The 19,703-nt window shown below is 41.8% G+C and overlaps 1 protein-coding gene across 3 annotated transcripts in view; it reads left to right on the forward strand.

The window, feature by feature from the left end:
* Positions 1 to 19,703, forward strand: part of FBXW7 (F-box and WD repeat domain containing 7) — a 135,021-nt gene that overhangs the window by 39,212 nt on the left and 76,106 nt on the right. For all 3 annotated transcript variants that reach the window (XM_048509085.1, XM_048509082.1, XM_048509081.1), the window contains one exon: positions 6,877 to 7,443. In XM_048509085.1, coding sequence (XP_048365042.1) covers positions 6,946 to 7,443 — 498 coding nt within the window. In that variant the 5' untranslated portion in view covers positions 6,877 to 6,945. The remainder of the gene's footprint in view (positions 1 to 6,876; positions 7,444 to 19,703) is intronic.

Raw genomic sequence — 19,703 nt, forward strand, 5'->3', positions numbered from 1 at the left:
TCAGCAGAGAATACTGTCTGTCTTGTGCCTCTAGCTGTGTCCAACCTTTGTACGGCGCATACAGTCATTTACTTTTCATAGGGCCGTTCAGTCCTTTTATGTTTAAGGAACATTTTTAATTTTTCTATTGAACTTTTTCACAACATTAATTTAGTGAATTAAAAATACCAGGCCATCACAGATCTTGTGTGGTGACTTCATAATCTACTACTGTTGATTCTCTTCTTTGATCATATCAAGAGAATTGATCTTAACACTATCATTGATCCCTTGTGGCTTTATTATTATTATTATTATTATTATTATTATTATTATTATTATTATTATTATTATTATTATTATTATTATTATTATTATTATACACATAACAACACAGCACAAGTGTCTGGAATTCATCTCTGAATATCGAGTCCTTCCCAAGGACCTAGGATATTAGAGGTATTTGCGTAGAATGTGTGCAGTTCCTAGAAGTGCTGCTTTCTGCAGCATGTGGACTGATGTTCTGTCCAAGTTTAGGCTTTCCAGATGTTTTTCAAGATTTCTTGGGATTCCTCCTAGAGCACCGACTACTAGTGGGATTACTGTTGTTCTTTTCTGCCACAATCGTTCAACTTCAATTTGTGGAGTCCTTGTATTTTGTGATCTTTTCTAGCTCTTTGTCTTCTACCCTGCTGTAAACTAGCACAGCAACATCTATGAATCCAAACATGTTTTTTCGCTATCAATGTTATGTTTGGGGTGTTGTGTGCCCAGGTGTCTCTATCTGTTATTATTCTAAAGTCCCAAATTATTTTTTGCTTCTTCATTTTCTGTGGTCTTCTCTGGCTTGTGCTCGTACCAGGTCTTGCTACAGGGCAGGCCGTACTTTTTGCAAAGGTTCCAGTGCACCATTGCTGCTAGCCTATTGTGACGTTCAAGATAGTCAGTTTGGGCTATTTTCTTACAACAGCAGATGATGTGCTCCACAGTTTCATCACCCTCTTTGCAGAGACGGCACTTTGGGTCATTGTAAGACTTTTCGATTCGTGTCTTTATTGCATTTGTCCGTAATGCTTGCTCCTGGGCAGCAAAAATCAGGCCTTCAGTTTCTTTATTGCATTTTGGGGATACATTTTGGGGAAACTCAACTATTATTATTATTATTATTATTATTATTATTATTATTATTATTATTATTATTATTATTATTATTACTATTACTATTATTATTATTATTATTATTATTATTATTATTATTATTATTATTATTATTATTAATCATTAATCGCCCTACCCCCGAAGGGCTCAGGGTGGTTTACAGGCAACCAAACACAATACATTGCAACTAAACATTGCAACTAATACATTGCAACTAAATATTTTGAATAATCCCAATTAAAACAATAAATACATTAAAACAGTAGCAGCAATAACCTTTCCATAATTAATAAATTAGGTGGATGACGTCCGGTAAAACTCCGGGAGGGGACTGGCAGATTTTCAGATAAGCCGATGACACATAGGGTGGACTCAGCGGCTAGCCTCCCCAAAAAGCCCAGTGGAACAGCTCGGTTTTACAGGCCCTGTGGAACTCCCCAAGGTCCCGCAGGACCCTAACAGCTGGAGAAAGACCCGTAAAAGCCCTGGCCCAGGTGGAGGCTAGCTGCATCATAGAGGGACAAGGGACCACCAGTAAATTCACTTCTGCCGAACGGAGAGAGCGACTCGAGACATATGGGGTAAGGCAGTCTTTAGGTAATATAGGATTAGATTTTAAATTTTCCAATGCTTTTGAAGGAATTAGAATAGTAGTAATACATAGTAATACATAGAGAGTTTGACTTATCTTTTGTTTACACTAATTTTGCTTTTTAAAGCAATCACTTTCAGCTGCTGAGAGAATAGCTACTTTTAAGGCATATTTCTACTTCCTGTTTGGTCAAAATTGATATCTATTGACATTTAAAATTAAATATGATTCTAAAAGCTTTTCTCATTTATAATGTATGTTTTCTTATACTAAACAAGTAGCTAAAAACTATAATTCTTTGCTTTTCAGTGTAATTGGAAGTAAATCTGCCAGGTATTTTGGGCTCTGGGTTTCTATCAAAATGTTTGATTCTTTCACAACTCTCAAACATTGTTTTTTAACAGATGCCTTAAAAAGGTTTTGTGTATATTGGAGTTAAAATATTTTAAATACAACATATTTTACAATATTGTTTACATTTACTACATTAGACAGTGAAGATTCCTGTTTGAGCAGGTTTTCCTGTGAGATGGTATATACATTTTCAAAATGCCTGTAAAGGGCATTTTATGAACTCTGGAGAAACTGCAGTGACCTTTTAAGGCTGGTAATTTTACTGATGTGTCCAAGGCCCTGATGGTTCAATAAACATATAGAAGAATACTTTTTAAATTTTATAGGTAAATGTTTCCATCTTAAGAATAACGACTCAAGGCATGAAAAGAGAACCTTACCAACCTAGCCCTCCACATATGTCCTACCTCAACTCTGTACTCATCTGCCTTTGCCCCCAGTGACTGGCCACTACCCTTGCAGGACTAACTCCTTGTTGTAGACAGGCCCTCAGGAACCAACAAACAGTCCGGCCTCAGTTATTCAGCGACTGCAGTTATTTAATGAATACACAAAGTCTAGAAACAGAGACCTGCAAACTGAAACACAATATTGCTGCCACAAGATACCTCAGCTGCAACCTCTCTTTTATAGCCAACCTCCCATTCCCGAGTGCAATAACCTCGTGCAGCTGGGTTACTTTAGTCTGGTTCCTGTAAGGACTTAGCATCCAAGTCAGCTCACCCCATGGCAGCTAACCTGCTACTGAGTCTCCTCTGCTGTAACCTAGTACGCAGTCTCCTCCTGCGTTTCTCCTGGGGCTCTGGAGACAGGGGAGGTGACGGGGCTGGAAGGGTCCTTTCTGACTCATTGTGAAGAGGCTGAAGGACCTCAGAGCTAGACCCTGGCTGGGAAATCTCAGAGCTTGGACCTGGCTGTGGATCCTCGCCTGCATGTTCTGCCAGAGCCTCTAGATCTGGTCCTGCAGGGACTAATGACTGGTCAGACTCTGCATTAACTGGGAGTGCCTGGGGATCTGGAACCAAAACTGTCCCCTCCTCTCCATTGGAGTCTTCCTTCCAGAGGTCCCCTACTGGACCAGGCTGAGCCATAACACTCCTGTAGACTGAGTTTTCCTTTTCCTTTCCTTTCCCTTTTCCTGTATGGAAATAATTCTGCTGATATGTTGGAAAAGAGAATATATGATAACTTCCAGTTATGACTTGTTCTTTACTTTTCAATCAACTCTGGGCTCAGTTAACCAATTTCTTTTTCCAGACCACCGCCGCACATTCATTCATTCATTCATTCATTCATTCATTCATTCATTCATTCATTCATTCATTCATTCATTCATTCATTCATTCATTCATTCATTCATTCATTCATTCATTCATTCATTCATTATCCCGCCTTCCCCAACCAAGATCTCATGCAGGGCGGTGCACAATATTTTGAAACAATTTACTAAAACATAAAATGAATAATTTGTTTATAATTAAAAACACACTAGTTTAACCAGTATTGTACATGTAATATATTTTCTTCATCCATCCTCTCCCATACATGCCAGGTTTCATGGTAGAATTTCCAAATTCTTAGTTCTTTCCATTTCTTATGTTTGTTTCATCAGTATCAAATAATTTCCATTCTCCATGGCCGCCCAGGAGTGTATAAAACCAGTTCAAAAATAAGATGTCAGTTTTTATGCAATTTTCTCCTTACAAACAGAACTTAAGAGGATCAGTGGCTCGAGTTGGCCTTTTTATGTGAAGAAATTAGATGATCACCATTTAAAACATACACACACGTGAAGAGCGGAAATTTTCTAAATATAATGCTGCAGTGAGAAAAGATGTGAGAAGGGCTTGGAATTGAAGGAGGGCCAAAACTTAGACCTATACATAGAGCACTGTGGAGTATTATGAGGTATATATATTTTCTCTCCTCTTGGGGTTTGCTATTGGATTCCATATTGTTAAAATGAAGGCCAGTGCAGAAACAGTTTATTGAATGTGAATGCTGGTTTCGATTTTGAAGTTGTTTTTGAGAGAGTACTGTAACAAAGCATATCAGAATTCACTAAATGACTTATTTGAAATTTGTTATGTTTGGTCTATACCTAAAGATATTTGTTTGAAGATAAATCCTACTGAGTTCCTAAGCTTACATTACAATGTCTAAACTATTGCTCTTAAATTATTCCAAGGCCATAAAATGAAAGAAAAAATACTGAAGAGCAAAATGTTTTACATTTAAAACTTGCAGCTTATCTAAATTCTCTAGAAAAATGTTCATTGGATTTAGATGGAACAAATTGAGAGACTGTATAGTAAGGTTATTATAAATCTATACTTCCATTTCAGATTGAAAAGACTGCACACAATTCCTTGAGATCCACAACAGAGCACAATAAAAACTGTGTTTGTCACAAACTTTAACGCTTTTTGTTTTTGTAGTGAATGATCGGCAGGAAGGACTGCCCTCTAGTGGTGTAATATGAGAATTCATTTAATAGTTTAATTTTTAGCCTTCTACATTGACTGTAGTAACATTGACTAACATTACAATTTCTGAATAAAGTGCATTTAAGCAGCACCATAGCATCATGCATGCAACATAATTGCCATGATGGAATGTGATTGCATACTATGGGTAAAAGATTATCTAATGACATACTGTTTAGTGCTTGAAAATGCTTGATTCTCTTCTCACAAATTTGTGTTAAATTCATGGCATATAAATATACTTATATAAATATTTATTTTCCAAATAAATATAAAAAGTAGTCAGTTCTCTTGGTTCATGGCAAAATGTGGAAACAAAAAAAAACCTTTTTGTTAAGACCAACCAAAATAACACAAGATAGAAGTTTTTTATTAGAGAGCAAAACTTAGCAAAACATTCTACACAGGGAGGCCTTGAGAGTGTGGTTTAAAAGATATTCACATTTTTAATATCCAGCATGATGAAGAGATCTGGAGAACTCAGAAGTTTGCTATGCAATGTGTCATAGTTTGGTTGGTTTTAGGTATTTGAGTAGGTTTTCTTGGCTTATGTTTTTGGATATATTTTCAGTAATATTTACAACTACCCATTAGGACATGTTATACTCATATTGCACATGAAGGAAAAAGGAAGGCTAAGAGAAATGGGTTTCTTAAGACCATCTTGTGGTTGAGAGATATTTTGCACTGGGGACTTCTGGGCGTTCTGAACTAGTTCAAGCACTGCTTCTTTTGTTTGTTCTCTGGTAATAACTCCTGTGGGACAGACTGTATTTGGCAAGTCTGTTTGATTTATCATTAACAGTGCACTATTGGTCCTTATTATCCTATTATCATATATATTAAGATGTGTTACTAGGACACTGGAGCATTTATGCCTGCTGATTCTGTTACACATATATTCGGCCATATATTCATATTCAGTTGCGAATTTTGCATTTATTTTTAAACTGTAACAAACTACAGCCTATACTGTCAAAGGCTTTCATGGCCGGAATCACTGAGGTGTTGTGTGGTTTCCGGGCTGTATGGCCGTGGTCTAGTAGCATTTTCTCCTGACGTTTTGCCTGCATCTGTGGCTGGCATCTTCAGAGGTTCTGATGGTAGTAAAGCAAGTGAAGTATACCTTTGTTTCCCATGTGTCAAGCAAAGACATTGTAGCCATACTTTATTTGTGATTTTACAATTGCTTGTTCTTGGGAGGGAGGGGAGGGAGGGGAGTGTTATGCAAGTGAGGGGTGTTAAGCAAGTGAAGGGGAGGTAGGGAGAGGGTGGTATGTAAGGGATGGGGAGGGCCCCCAGCATCTGGACATGGCCTACCCACCCTAGCGGAGGGAGGGGGAGGGGTGGCATGCAAGGGAAGGGGAGGGAGGGGTGCCATGAAAGGGAAGGGGAGGTAGGGAGGGAAGGGAAGGGAGTGAGGGGTGGCATGCAGGAGAGGGAGGAGGGAAATAGCACTGGTAACCGAGATCTGAGGGAACCAAGAACATAAATATCTATATCTCAATTGCTGTGTGTAGTACCAATCTGCTGAAGATCAATACTGTCAGTTAGCAATACTGACCATTAATGGAACAGTCAGGAAAGAGAGGAGGAGATACCTGAACAGCGTTTAGCACCCCCCCCCCCCCCCCGGCCATTTGCCTCATGAGGATTTGGCTCCATAACCTCAGGTTTAGCAGTTGCAGATTCTGGACAATCTTAAAACCTCCCAAATGTTCTTTAATCTTTGAAGAAATCGCTTAAAAGGTCTCTAGCCAAAGTATTTGCTTAATTTTGAGCATGTTCCCCAAGTTAGCAGGTTGTCATCGATCATGTCTTTGTTCATGTGTTGCTTAAGATATATAGCCTAATAAAATCATTAATGTTATTGTGGCATGCACATTTTCTGTAACCAATTGTGAAGGAAAAAGATTTTTCAAAATAACTTTACATAAACAATCAGTTTCATTATCTGTGTTATTTTCTTTATAATTGATACTATCCAGGGTGCCTAATTTAGATTTTATGAACCACAAAAGCTTTGTGTTGTTAATGAGAGGCATTTGGGGTTCAGTGTTCATATTCTCTGTTATATTGAATGTAAAGGTATAAAACTAATTACGCATTGCAAAATGCATAGGAGGAGGACTTAATTTGAAATTGCAGTGACCACATTATGCTTCCAGATTCAAACAACGCTGTTGTGCTGGGCTTGGTGTTCTGGGTCAGAAAGAAACATGAAATGTAATTCTTGTATAAATGAGATACTAATAACATGTGTAATCCTGGTAACAGAGTTCTCTATTTTTTTCTCTCTCTCCTTAGAATGTGAAAACATTTGCATCTTCAGATAGTCTAGCGAAGGTTCAAGAAGTAGCAAGCTGGCTTTTGGAAATGAATCAGGAACTGCTGTCTGTTGGCAGCAAGAGACGACGAACTGGTGGGTCTGTTCGCGGTAATGCTTCCTCCAGCCAAGCGGATGAGGAGCAGATGAATCGAGTTGTGGAGGAGGAGGAGCAGCAACAGTTACATCAACAAGAGGAGGTACATGTTGCAAGGAATGGAGAAATAGGCGGAGGGGAACCTGGACTTGGCCATAGAAATGAATCCCAGCAAGGATTAGAAGAGAACAACAACAGGTTTATTGCGATAGACGAAGAATACTCTGGGAACCAAGAGGAGGAGGAAGATGATGCACATGCTGGTGAACAGGAGGAGGAGGAGGAGATGGAGGAAGAGGAAGAAATGGACCAGGACAGTGATGAGTTTGATCAGTCTGACGAAAGCAGCAGAGACGATGAACATACCACTAGTAATAGTGTTACAAATTCAAATAGTATCATGGACTTAGCAATACATCAGCAGTCATCTCCATTCTACATAAAGTCAAAGGTGAGTAACTTTTCATTCTTTTTGGGAGAACACTGAAACTAGAAAATTACTTATTTTATATTCTTTTGTATAAAAGTAAATGTGCATTTACTTGAACAAATAATTCCTATGAAAATCATCTGTGAAAAAAATTTTGCTGTGAAAAAAATGGTCATATTAAGTGTAAGTACAGTATCACTATCTTTCTTGTGTGTTCCGATCTTACTGTGCTAAGTGGCACCAGAAACTTTAGTGTTGTTCCTTCAAAAGTGAAGGATCTACAAGTTTTAGATTTTTAAGATTTTGGTGTAGCTGGTTTTAATGGTACTTGAAGATGATACATAGATGTAAGATTAATAGGATTCACACGATTCATTTTTGCTTGTCCAGCTTAAAGGAAAAGCAAATTGAGTATGCTTGTCATCTGTCTAAGAAATTAGGAAAACTTTAATATTTCTGTCACATTCATTTGCTGAATAATGAGCTGATTGCTGGCCATTTATGCACTTGTGTTCTGCCTTGCAGCCAATTCACCTTTCCTTTGCTGTAGAATTTCCTTTATGCATTGTTTTTTTTGCCCTTTCCAATGTCACTGTGGGGCAGAGCCAGAAGCTGCGCAGTTTGCAAATGCTGGCAAAAAGCAACCTTTCCTGTTGCTGTACTTTTCTCCACAAAGCAAAACAGCTAAACAGGAAGTGTAATTCTTGACCAGGGTTTTGTTGCTCCTTCCTGCCTTCTCCAGCTTACCCAACAGCATTTTTCCCACTGTTCTGGCCACCATTTCCAAAAGATCAGAAGGGGTTCTTTTGGAGCATATGTATTTTTAAATACCGCAGCTCTAAAATTGGAACAAAAGACTGATCTGTTGAATTATCAGAGGCCATGGGGGAAAAGGGAGTTTGCAGGAAATTTACAAGACATTCAGATTTAAACTAAGTAAGTCGATGATCCTTTCTTACTAGTTATATATATCTAATTGAGATACAACAGAAGTAGTAGCACAATTTCAAGTATTGCATAGATAACATGGAGCAAGAAAGGTATGAGCTGAACCAAAAAAATCTTTGATTTCCTAATGCCACTTAGGTCTAGCCTGGGGGCCACAGAGTAAATGCACTTCAGGCCTGATCCTGTTGTTGCTACCCTGATGTTTGTGCCGCGATCAGTCACCATGAATGGCTATCCAGCTCACTAACAGAGTGTGTCTCATTGAAAATTTTGGTGTGCCTTTCTGTAGCCAACCTGTCAGCTCTTCTGCTGTCTAGTTCTGGTGTCCCCACCCCACGCAGACCGTTGTTGGATTACCACTAGTGCTCCGACAGCAAGAGGTAAACATGATGTGCCTGAGGGTAGGTCCAGATGTCAGACATGAAGTGCACAGTTCTCCTACAAGTGCAGAACAGGGAGAGCTTGAGTTTCTTCATGTGGGCCCTGGAGCCCTCTACAATGAGGGCATCATGCTCCTGCTCATCATGGTGCAAGAAGGAGGCATGTGCCAGATACAGGCATTTTGGATCAGCCTGTGGAAGCCGACACCTATATCTCTGGAGGGCTGCTGGTCAATAGTGATAATCTTTCCAATGAGACAAGTGACTTTCCTCTCTGCCACCTACATCTCACCTCTTGGCACCTAGTTCCATCCTTGCCAAGCATCTATATCAGAGATGTTTGCTTCCCTTGCCTACTGAAGACCATGCACTAGATGCAGCAGGGAGAGCTTGAGGTAAGGTCACTAGTTGACTCACCTCTTTGAAGACTAGTGGCCACTTCGAAGACTAGTGGTCATTTAGTTAGCCTTTCTCTCCCACTATGGAATCACCTTCTGTTGGGATGATGAATATCTTTCCCTTGACTGATTATCCATCACCTAGTAGTGCTTCCACATTGAGGATGTGAGGAATTGACTGTTGTGAAGAGCTTGGGCCAGACATGCTGTGCACAGGAAGAGAGGACTGAAGGCTGCACTACATCTTGCACTACCTCTGGGGTCTTCTCATGTCTCCCCTCAGCAGGTCTGCTGGGTTTTGAAGGAACCAAAGAAGGAGTTGGTGCATACCACCCTCCTCTGGCTCCTTCAGCATCCTCTTGTTTGTTGAGGTGAGCTTCAGAGCTGCAAGACTCTTGTCCTCAAAGCTTACCCTAAAAGACAGTCCGTGCAGCTCTCCCTCCTTCTGGGAAGACCCAACAACACTGGAGGATGCACGAGTAACAGCAACAGCCTGAGCAACAGACTCTTGCCCAGTACCACCACCGGTAGTCACCTGTGCAGGTAGCACTGCTCCAGCAGCTACCTCAACCAAGAGGACATTATAAGGCATCTTCATTGTAGCCATAGGTCAGAGTGGTGAAAGGTGTCTGATAAGTAGGTCTCTGAACAGGTGGGGGTACTCTGCAACCCTCCCTTCCTCCGGTGTAGTCTTCTCCTGTGCCTTTTCCCCAGGGCCTTGCTGCATTCCCTTCCTATTGTTCATTGTTCCCCTGGAAAACACACACACACACACACACACACACACACACACACACACACACACACACACACACACACACACACACACACACACACACACACACACACACACACACTCTCTCTCTCTCTCTCTCTCTCTCTCTCTCTCTCTCTCTCTCTCTCTCTCCCCCTCTCTCCCTCCCTCCCTCCCTCCCTCCCTCTGTGTGTGCGTGTGCGTGCGTGAGTGCGTGCGTGCGTGCGCGCCACTGCCCTTTGTGCCACTGCCCTTTTTACTTGTTTGGTGTTTTTATCGTTAATGTTCCCCAGGATGGGACCCACTCCTTAATGCCATCACTTCTCCATTTGGTAAGGAGTAAATATTGCATTATAAATTTTTAAAATGCCTTTTTATCTTGGCTTCATCAACAAATGGTCATTAACAAGACTTTTCATATACACTCACATGCATTCCACTGGATCCCACCATCTTCCAAGTAACCTTCCTCCTGCCTAAGGGACATTCCTTTGACTTAAATAGCCCTCCACCAGATAGAAGGAAAGCTATGAACTTGGGACAGAAAGAAAGGTGGGATATAAATATTTTATTAACCAAACTTTACTCAGTAGAGTGGTAAGATGAGGTGGGATACACCTCTGTAGGATTCGACAACTAAAACCCATGGACTGTATCAGCCCTCTTGAGAAGTGCCATTGTGCCCCAGCTGTTTTCAGCATTTGTCTCGCCATTGTTAATGCTGCTGTGGAGTACGCGTCATCTTCACAGACTGTGTTGTGTAACTAGCTGTGTCAGAAATGAAGCATGACCCTCTTGCATCTGCATTTAGCCTGGTTAGTTCTGCTGAATTTCATGTAGTAGAAACATTCTCCCAGTTACTGCGGTCTGGGACATCAGGCAGAGTAAAAATAGATAGAACATCAGAGTCATATGCTGCTTCTGACCCAGTTGACATCCCCATGCAAAACTCCTGTGACTCTTTGTGACTGTGCAGAGAGGTCTGGGATGCATGCCCATTTTGTGCATCCTGTTGCCTCCTGGTTACTTTTTCTTACCCACTGACTGCCAGGGAAGACGTTATGAGATGTGGCTGAAAAGCAGTGAGAAGAATGAGTCATAGACCTATACTGTAATTTTTTCCTGCTCGTGCAGTGATCCATTATTTTTTCATCAGGCCTATATATTAATCAGTGTGTAAAACTGGTATTTCTGGAGGTATACACTTCCCACATTAAGATCTGGAACATCACATTGCTTTAAAAGGATTCTTCCATTAACTAATAATCTCAGGTGTAAAGCATGCAGCCTAGTTGTGATACATAGAGGGCTGGACTAAGTCACATAATGGGTAGATGATTTGTAGTTTTCAATATGAGATCCTAACTTAACGGTGTTAAGGTCTGTGCTGTGTTAGTGGCTAAAGCATGATTTTCACATTAGTGACTTGTATTGCCAACTCATCCATTTCTGTGTTATGACACCCAAACCCTAGCATCTGTGTCTAGGAGTTCTATCATTGATCTTGACAGAACGTAGAACTTTCCCTATCCATTACACATAAACATTTGTATCTGGGAATAGACAAAAATTACTTCTGTAATATGGGTTCCCGATGTCACATCATTGTGTGTTTGTAAAATGCCTTCAAGCTGCAGCCAACCTACAGTGACCTGGTAGGCTTTTCAAGGCAAGAAACTAACAGAGGTGACTTGCCACTGGTTTCCTCTGCATAATAATCCTGGTATTCCATGATGGTCTCCCATCCAAACACTAACCAGGGCCAAGGATGTAGCTAAGGGGGGATCCTGGGTTCAACCCCCCATTACATGTCCAAAGCTCTGCCCCCTCACCCCTCCTCCGGCTGGCCTCCCAGCCGGCAGTCCCTTCTGCTTTCTCCTCTAGGGAGAAGAGACTGCAGTCCCCGGCCTCGGAGAACTGCTTTTATAAGTACTGAGGCCGAGAGGCAGTGGTCAGGGGGTGGGGCCATGTTCTACCTGGCCCTGGGGGGCATGGCCCCGCCTTCCCAAGCCCTGCCCCCTGGCCTCAGTCCTTATAAAAGCAGCTCTATGAGGCTGGGGATGGCAGTCTCTTGTGGCCTCCCTGGAGGGGAGGGCAGAAGGGACTGCCAGCTGCCGGATCAGCCGGCAACGGTGCGGGTGGGGGGCAGAGCCAGACAGAGCCGGGTGGGGGTGGAGCCGGAACTGGAGTCTCCGTCTGCAGGTGGGGGCTGGCAGAGCCCTGTGTCCAGGTGGGGGCTGGTGGGGGTGGAGCTGAGGGGAGGTGGACCTTGGGGAGGTGTGGCCACTTCCCCAGGGGCAGGTGGGGCATGGCCTCACCACCTGAGCCCCCCCACCCCACCCCATAAATTTATACCTACTTCACTGACCAGGGCTGACCCTACTTACCTTATGAGATCTGATGAAATCAGGCTATCCTAGGTAATCCAAGCCAGGGCATCCATTTGATGCCAAAGAAATGTGGAATCTAATCCTTTGGGGTTTTTAAAGCATGTCTCAAGGTATTTTACCTTTTTGCATACAGCAGGGATTGCCTCTTTTAAGATGGTGCTAAGGTCTGAGAGCTGGAATTTATGTGTTCGTTGCTCTAAAAAGTCAAGATGGCAGTAGTGACACCTTATTTATATAAAACATTTATACCCTCCTTCCTATTGCTATGTTAATGGCAATGCAGAATGAGCCAAATATTAATCTCATCTAAAACATCAGAAACACAAACCAATAATTAAAATGGGAGCAATGAACGAATTTTAAAAGTAAAATGAAATTCTGTTTATCTTAAAAACATTATTTATCTTAAAAACGTTAGCAAAAAAGCTCTCTGACCATAGCTTAAAACCACAGAAATGAGAATAGCTAGTTAAAATCAGTACAGGGAAGGCTTGCAAGAACAAAAACTTGTATTCTAGATGCCTAAAAGTGTAGATGCTATCTTGGAGATGATGTGGGGTGGGGATGATTATTGAGGGAGTTCTAAAGCTACCATTTGGGAAGATCAGCTCTGGGCGCATTTCTGCTTAGCATTTAGAAATGCAGATCAGCAGAACAGGACCACCAACAATAACCTCAGCTGTCCCTTAAGCACATTGAATAGGTTGTTCTGTGGTTCATACAATGAATGTACATGTACTTGTTTAGTCCATAAAATTCCTAGTGAGTTTTGCTTTGAGAGAAACTGGTAACAGAATATCCTAATGTTTGAATCGCAAAGATGAGCACGGGAAATACCATGAATATTTTCACTATGCTTAAGAAATAGCTTCACGCAAGTTTAATAGAATTCTATTTCGATCAGGCATTTGTTCCTTCCATTGCTCTTGCCTGTATGGCAGGTGCAGTAGATTGACCTCCTTATTAACCCAAATATTTTCAATCAAGTGTGACACATTTGCAATTACTGATTACTGTAGCAAAATAGGATTTAGATTTGCTGGATGCAAGCTATATGTAGGAACCAAGTGAGAAGTGTGAGATTTCAGCTGATAAATATTGCAGAGAAATGAAATATTCTCAACTTTTAAGTTAAACACCTTTTGGTAAGAGGTACCGTATATACTTGAGTATAAGCTGACCCGAATATAAACCGAGGCACCTAATTTTACCACAAAAAACTGGGAAACTTATTGACTCAAGTATAAGCCTTCAAATTTGACTAAGTAGAAGCTAAAAACAGAAGATTTGGGAGCAAGATGAGATAGAGTTGCTTAACAGAGTTTGCATTAGGGATGAGCAGCTTTCCAGCACTCTAGCAACACAATTGAACCACTGTTTTCCTCCAAATGTAGAATAATTCTGGGGTTCATAGCCATGCCAGCCTAAACTTTGCTCCAAAGAAAGTCTTTGTCTTCAGCAACATCAGTATTTGGCAGTAAAGTACTGTATGAAGAATTGTATTAATCTAGAATGCAACGCACCAATAACCCATAGGAGAGAAATGCCTCCATTTCTTTTAACACACACACACACACACACACACACACACACACACACACACACACACCCACACACACACCCACACACACACACCCACACACACACACACACCCACACCCTAGTTGTAATGCAAAAAAATTGTAATGTAAAAAAGCAGCAACATGCTTACCGGATCCCCACAGCAGCCCCAGCTCCGGCTGCCATATTGGAATTACCGTATATACTCGAGAATTAAGCCGGGGCGGCTTTTTCAGCATTAAAAATGTGCTGAAAAAGTCGGCTTATACTCGAGTATATACGGTAAACTGTTCCAAAGATTTCAAGTATTATGGAATGTCACAGGTGGATGGGAATTGAGGTATATTTTACATTTCATTAAGATCTTGCTAGTTCGAATCAGTAAGCTTTGCAAGAACATTAATCAATCAGTCCACAAACTTTTACTAAAATACTAACTATGCAAAGATATATGTAAGAAAGCACACTTACAACAAGGGGGAAAACTTAGTTTTGTTATACTTCCATGGACATTACTGCTATTTGCTTCAGAGGCTAAGCACAAAACTACTGTTTAAAAGGCAGGCTAGGTTTGCATAGGAGAATTTTCAGAATTCCTCTAGGTATCAAGAGAAGTAAGAAACCTAGGAAAATACTGCAGACTATTTGAGATGTGTACTGGGAAAGACTGAAAATACACAAATAATTAGGTGACTGTATGCTCATTATTGAATATATATCCATCAGAATATATATCCACGAACAGAAGTCGTGGGTGTGCCCTCGCTGCAATGAGCTCCTGGCACTCAAGGAACGCGTGCGTTCTCTTGAAGCCAAGGTGGCAGACCTGGAGAAGCTGAAAGAGGCAGAGAGGGTGACAGACGAGGCTTTCAGGGACCTAACAGCCGGGTCCTACTCCCAAGGTGACATCTCTTCAGATGTCATGGAGAATGAAGGTCTTGGGGACGGAGGGTGCCAGTGTGAGGTGGGGGAAGATTCTCCCTTAGATGGGATCCCTTCCTTAACTGGTGATCAGCTATCCTCTCGCACTGAGGATACCCCTCAGGGAGGTGGGGGGCTCCTTGTAGTGGGTGATTCGATCATTAGAAATGTAGAGAGTTGGGTTTGTGAGAGGTGTGATGACCGCATGGTGACTTGCCTGCCTGGTGCGAAGGTTGCGGATGTCACGCTTCGTCTAGATAGGCTTTTAGACAGTGCTGGGGTGGAGTCAGCAGTTGTGGTCCACATTGGCACCAACGACATTGGGAAATGTAGCCAGGAGGTTCTGGAAGCTAAATTTAGGCTGCTAGGAAACAGGTTGAAGTCCAGGACCTCCAAGGTGGTATTCTCAGAAATGCTACCCGTTCCACACGCAGGGCGAGCTAGGCAAGCGGAGATACAGGGTCTCAATGCGTGGATGAGAAGGTGGTGTAAGGCAGAGGGTTTCAGATTTGTCAGGAACTGGGGAACCTTTTGGGACAAGGCAGGCCTGTACAAACGGGACGGGCTTCATCTTAACCAAAGAGGAACCAGGCTGCTGGCGCTCAACATTAAAAAGGTGGCAGAACAGCTTTTAAACCGGGATCACTGGGAAAAAAAAAGCCGACAGGAGCTAGAGGTGACTTAGGTTCGAGGAATACAGTATCTATGGGGATGCAGACAGAGAGGGAGGAGTTTTTTCTAAAATCAACCACATACAAAAGCGAGGAACATATGCTTAATGTGCATGTGACAAGGGATAGTGTCTACAAAAGACTTGAGGGTAAAAAGCTACATAAATCCCAGGTTAAGGACAGAGACAGGGTATAAAGGTGTCTCTATGCTAATAGTAGAAGCTTACATTAGACCCTAAAAAAAAATGGGGGAGCTAGAGTTACAGAGTTTTGAAGAGGAGGGACTTTGATACTTAAGTGGGCATTACACAGGAGACATGGTGGAATGAGGGAGAACCAGGTGGGATGTGCTGTTATACCAGGCTACAGGCTCTATAGGAAAAGAGGGATAGGACAGAGGCGCATTGGGGTGGAGTTGTCCCTTTTACATCAAAGAGAGCATGAGTATCACACTAAAATAGACAATGCAAGGGGAGCTGGTTCCCCCTACAGAATCACTGTGTGCATATCAATGCACCAGGTGTGAAGGACAGTTTAATATTAGGAATATATTATCGTCCCCCTGACCAAAGTGCACAAAGAGGATTCTGAGATGGAAAAAAAGAAATTAGAGAGGCCAACAAAAACAAAAATGTAGTGGTAATGGGTGATTTTAATCTGTGTATCTCCCATATAAACTGGAAAAAATGCATGTTCAAGGTCATAGTAAGGGAGAGAGCATTCCTGGATATGCTAAATGACTGTGGCTTAGAGCAGATGGTTGTGGAACCAACCAGGGAGAGAGGTGATCCCTAAGATCTAATTCTATGTGGGACCCAGGACCTGGTGCAGAAAGTCCAGGAAGTGTTGTTGAGCCGATTAGGGAACAGCGACCACAATGCTGTCAGATTCAGTATCTCAGCATACGCGAACAAGTGGCAACTACTAATATGTAGTTACATTCGCCTCCAGAAAGGGAAATTTCTCAAAAGATAGAGGGGATAGTGCGCAGGAAGCTGAAAGGGAAAATCAAAGAGAGTCAAAACTGTCCAGGTGATGCTTGGAGGTTATTTTAAAAACACAGTAATACAAAAGCTCAGCTGGAATGTAAGTTCCCACAGGTTAGAAAAAAGGCAGCACCCAGTCCAAAAAGAAAGCCACCATGGTTGACAAGAGAGGTTGGAGGAAATTATCAGAAAAAAGAAAATGTCTTTTTAGAAAATGGAAGTCCGAAGTTTGGCTGATAGAAAGGGAATATGAGAGGGAACACAAATGGTGGCAAAAGAGAAGTGCTAAGTTAGCATGTAAGGGAGGCAAAAAAAAGTGATTATGAGGAACGCGATGGCTGCGAACATCAAGACCAGCAACAAACAACAGTTCTTCAAGTACATCAAAAGCAGAGGGAAGCCAGCAAGGGGAAAGCCTGGTAGGCCCATTAGGATGACAAAGGAACAAAGGGGTGTGCTAAAAGATGGCAGGGAGATTGCAGAAAAGCTGAATGAATTCTTAGCATCGGTCTTCACCCAAGAGGAGGTGCGAGGAACATTCCCTGCACCTGAACCAAGCTTCTTAGGAGGCCGAATCCGAGGAACTAAGCGAAGATAGTGATAGACAAGGAAGAAGTTCTGGCAGCCATTGATAAACTAAATGTTACCAAATCCCCTGGCCCAGATTGCATTCACCCAAGAGTTCTTAAAGAGCTCAAGCATGAAATTGCTGATTCTTCTCACTTTTAATATGCAATCTCTATCCCTGAAATCAGGTTCCATCCCTAGTAAGACTGGAAGATGGCTACAATGTCATTACACCAATCTTTAAGAAAGGATCTAGGGGGAGACCAGGGAAATTACAGGCCAGTCAGTTTGACATCTGTTTCCTGGTAGAATTAGTAGAATCTATCACATTAAAAGATAAAATTATAAAACATGTAGAAAAAGCAAGACCTGCTGAGAAAGAGTCAGCATGGCTTTTTGCAGAGGCAAATCCTGTTCTTACAAACTTACTTCAGAGTTCTTTGAGGGTGTAAACAGACATGTGGATAAGAGGGAACCAGTGGACATTGTCTACTGCTGGATTTCCAAAAGGCTTTTGACAAAGTTCCTCACTGCAAGAGACTGTTGAGAAAACTCAGCAATCAAAAAAGGGAATAAGAGGGGAAGTCCTCCTATGGATTAAAACTGGTTGAGAAAACAGGGAAACAAAGAGTGGGTGTAAATGGGAAGTTCTCACAATGGAGAGATGTCGTGAGTATATATATGTAGGGTGTCCCCAAGCGATCCGCTTTGGGACCAGTGCTCTTTAACCTATTCATAAATGACCTGGAAGTAGGGGTGGGGTAGCGTGGTGGCCAGAGTTTGCAGATGATACCAAATTATGTAGGGTGGTATAGAGAACCACCACCAGGGATTGCTGAAAGAGCTCCAAGCGGACCTTGATGACAGAAATTAGGTGAGTGGAGCTAGAGAAATGGCAAATGCAGTTCAATGTAGCAAAAATGCAAAAGTGTGAGAATTGCACATAGGGGCAAAAAATCCAAACTTCACATACTGCACGCAGCTTACAGGAGTTAAAGTGCTATCAGTCACAGACCAGGGAAAGGGATTTAGAAGCTGTCTTGAGGTTGATAGTTCCATGGGAATGTCAAGTCAATGCATGGCAGCTGTAACAAAAAGGCAAACCTCTAATGCTGGGGATCATTAGAAAAGGAATTGATAATAATAAAACTGGGCAAAGATTGTCATGCCCTTATATAAAAGCAGTTGAAGAATTGCTTAACCCGCTACATTCTAAAAGTACTGTGTCCAGTTCTGGTCACCGCATCTAAAAGGGATATTGAGGAGATAGAAAAAAAGAAGTGCAGAGAAGGGCAACCTTAAGGATGATTGAGGGACTTCGGAGCACCTTCCCTATGAGAAAGAGAGGCTGCAGCCGCTTTGGGGACTCTTTAGTTTGGAGAGGAGGCTGGCTGAGGGGGGATATGATTGAAGCTCCTACAAAAAATTATGCATGGGGTAGAACACATGTTGACAGAGAGAAATTTTTCTCTCTTTCTCACAATACTACTAAATTCAAGGGGCATTCCATTGAAAATGCTGGGGGGAAGAATTAGGACTCAATAAAGGAAACACTTCTTCACTATAGCGTGTGATTGGTGTTTGGAACATGCTGCCACAGGGAGGTGGTGGCTGGCCACTAACCTGGATAGCTTTAAAAGGGGCTTGGACAGATTTATGGAGGAGAAGTCGATTTATGGCTACCAATCTTGATCCTCCTTGATCTGAGATTGCAAATGCCTTAACAGACCAGGTGATCGGGAGCAACAGCCGCAGAAGGCCATTGCGTTCACATCCTACATGTGAGCTCCCAAAGGCACCTGGTGGGCCACTGCGAGTAGCAGAGAGCTGGACTAGATGGACTCTGGTCTGATCCAGCTGGCTTGTTCTTATGTTCTTATGTTCTTAGAATCTTGACAACAGTATGCCAACAAATATCGAATAGTAAACAGTGCCCACAACTGGAAACAGTTAATTTACTAACTATTAATGCTTATATATTATTAATGTTTTAAATGAATTAGTATAGGATTAATTATTCTCTTATATTTTATTAATGTAGCTGAATTAGTATAGGTTTGATTATTAGACTGTATTGTAGCAGTGGCGTAGGAGGTTAAGAACTTGTGTATCTAATCTGGAGGAGCCGGGTTTGATTCCCAGCTCTGCCACCTGAGCTGTGGAGGCTTATCTGGGGAATTCAGATTAGCCTGTACACTCCCACACACGCCAGCTGGGTGACCTTGGGCTAGTCACAGCTTCTCAGAGCTCTCTCAGCCCCACCTACCTCACAGGGTGTTCGTTGTGAGGGGGGAAGGGCAAGGAGATTGTCAGCCCCTGAGTCTCCTACAGGAGAGAAAGGGGGGATATAAATCCAAAACTCTTCTTCTTCTCTTCTTCTATTGTATTATTATTATTAGATTGTATGATATTGTTGTTGTTCACTGCCCTGAGTCCAGCTTGCTAGGGCACGCCGGGATAGAAATCTCAAATAAAGTAAAGTGAAAAATTCCCAAAAAAGGAGGCATCAAAGATCGCAACAAGTATCGGACAATCATATTAATTTCTTATTCAAGTAAAGTGATGCTCAAAATATGACAACAAAGGCTGTTACCATGTATGGGACAAGAAATGCCTAATGTTCAAGCTGGATTCAGAAAAGTAAATCAAGCACAAATTTACATTGGTTACTGGAACATACAAGAGAATTTTAGAAGGAAATCAGCT

This window comes from Sphaerodactylus townsendi, linkage group LG10, assembly GCF_021028975.2.
Source record: "Sphaerodactylus townsendi isolate TG3544 linkage group LG10, MPM_Stown_v2.3, whole genome shotgun sequence".
Taxonomy (NCBI): Eukaryota; Metazoa; Chordata; class Lepidosauria; order Squamata; family Sphaerodactylidae; genus Sphaerodactylus; species Sphaerodactylus townsendi.